General features: G+C 52.9%; 1 protein-coding gene across 1 annotated transcript; it reads right to left on the bottom strand.

Moving 5' to 3' along the window:
• Positions 1–700: 700 nt before the first annotated feature.
• LOC104624946 (transcription factor Sox-18A-like) lies at positions 701–1,599 on the bottom strand (the record flags this gene model as incomplete). Its single annotated transcript, XM_010292435.1, has 1 exon — positions 701–1,599. A coding segment is annotated over one exon (899 nt), but the record flags the coding sequence as incomplete, so codon positions are not given.
• Between the last annotated feature and the right edge of the window lie 165 nt (positions 1,600–1,764).

The raw sequence follows: 1,764 nt of genomic DNA, 5'->3' as shown, positions 1-1,764 counted from the left end.
CAGCTTTGCTACATAAATGCTTTAGATCTCATGGGTATCCCTTGATTTATTTTTTAAAAGTCTAATAAAAAAAAAAACCCAAAGACATTAAATACCATTTTATATATAAAAATGCTTAGTAAAAATATAGTTTTGTTGCCCAATTAAAATATATTGCTGAGAATACAGTAAAAATTGTCCTAAAGCCCACCCCTAATGGGTGCCGACTCTTTAACGGCCCCGGCAAAGTCTTCCTAAAAGTTTCACACCCCCCCCAACAAGTTCGCCTGCCCTTGGGTTAAATACTGGGGGCAGGTCGCTTCGGCTCGTCCTGGTGGTGGTTGTTTCAGGCAGGATTTACTGGAATTGGCTTAAAAATGCCCCTTCGAGCTGGTGGGAGCTACAGCTACGCCCTGCCGAGGGCTGGAGCGGGGAGCGCGGCAGGCAGGCTAGTGCTTGGGAAAGGCGTCTATCTGTGTTATATAGTTATACGGTATATCAGTGAGTTCAGCATGGTTTTTTCTCTAAAACAAAAAAACAAAAAAACAACAAAAAACCAACAACAACCAAAAAAAAAAACCAAACAAACAAACAAAAGAAAGCGATGCATTTAATGAGATACTCTAAATATTATGGAGCTCGTGGTTAAAGGAGGATGGCTTTTTGTTTTTAGAGGAGAGTCGGTGCTCTCCTGGTGAGAGCATCGGACGCTGGGGCCAACCTAACCGGTGATGCAGGGGCTATAGTAAACAGCGCTGCTGGCGTCGGACAAGGCGGATATCAAGCTGCTCTCCTCGCAGGAGATGCTTCTAGGAGTCACTTTGGACAGGGAGACATGGTAAGGGAGTCCCGAGGCTTCGGGACGAGTCCTGCTCATGTTCAAATACTGGTCAAACTCGTTGCGGTCAACGTCTGTCCACAGCTCGGTTTGGTTCAAGTGATCCACGCTCTCCATGTGGTGGGCTTCGGGTGGGGGCGAGAGCTGGCCCAGGTGGGCGGAAAGCCCGTTCTGAGTTCCCGAGCACATCTGGTTGTAGTATATGCTGGAGGGATGGGGAGTCCTCATGGCGTCGGCCAAGTGCGAGGGGGTCTGCGCGTAGGGCACCGCCACGTCCCGCCCCATGCACTTCTCCTGGGGAAACTCCATCTGGTGATGGTGGTGGTAGCCGCGAAAGGGCATCATGTTGCAGTCATCCTGCATATGCGGAGGGAAAAATGCCGGCTCGGTCTGTTCCAAGACATCCAAGGGAGACATCTCAGGAGTTGGCAAGCCATAGTTTTCAATATCCGACCCCATGGAGTGGAGTTCTCTGAAGTGGTTAAGTGGGGGAGGCTGGGGGTGGCCCGGCTGGCTGCCGCCATGGTGACTCATGCTGAAGTTGTCACTGCAAGGCTGGGAAAGGTTATGCAGGAGGATATTGGGTTCCATCCTCTTGATTTTCTTGGCTTGCTTCTTTCTCCTTGGGCGGTACTTGTAGTTGGGGTGATCCTGGAGATGCTGGATTCGCAGCCGCTCTGCCTCTTCCACGAAGGGACGCTTGTCGCTGGCGCTCAGCGCTTTCCACGACTGGCCTGGAAGAGGAAAGCGAAGCTCTGTGACACCGGCTCGACCACCCGGCGCTGGCCGGGGTGCGGGGGCACACAGGGAGAGAGGGCACCCTTGGGGTAGGAAGGGTTCCCTCGGCCAGTTCGGCACCCAAGCGGGGTCCTGGTGCTGGCATGAGGAGGGGCTGGGGGATGGCAGCCCAAGCAGGGCTGTGCCCAGCGCTTCGGCGCAGCGGGAGA

The sequence above is a fragment of the Phaethon lepturus genome, unplaced genomic scaffold (assembly GCF_000687285.1).
Source record: "Phaethon lepturus isolate BGI_N335 unplaced genomic scaffold, ASM68728v1 scaffold44618, whole genome shotgun sequence".
In the NCBI taxonomy this organism is placed as follows: domain Eukaryota; kingdom Metazoa; phylum Chordata; class Aves; order Phaethontiformes; family Phaethontidae; genus Phaethon; species Phaethon lepturus.
This window is presented reverse-complemented; position numbering and strand designations above follow the sequence as displayed.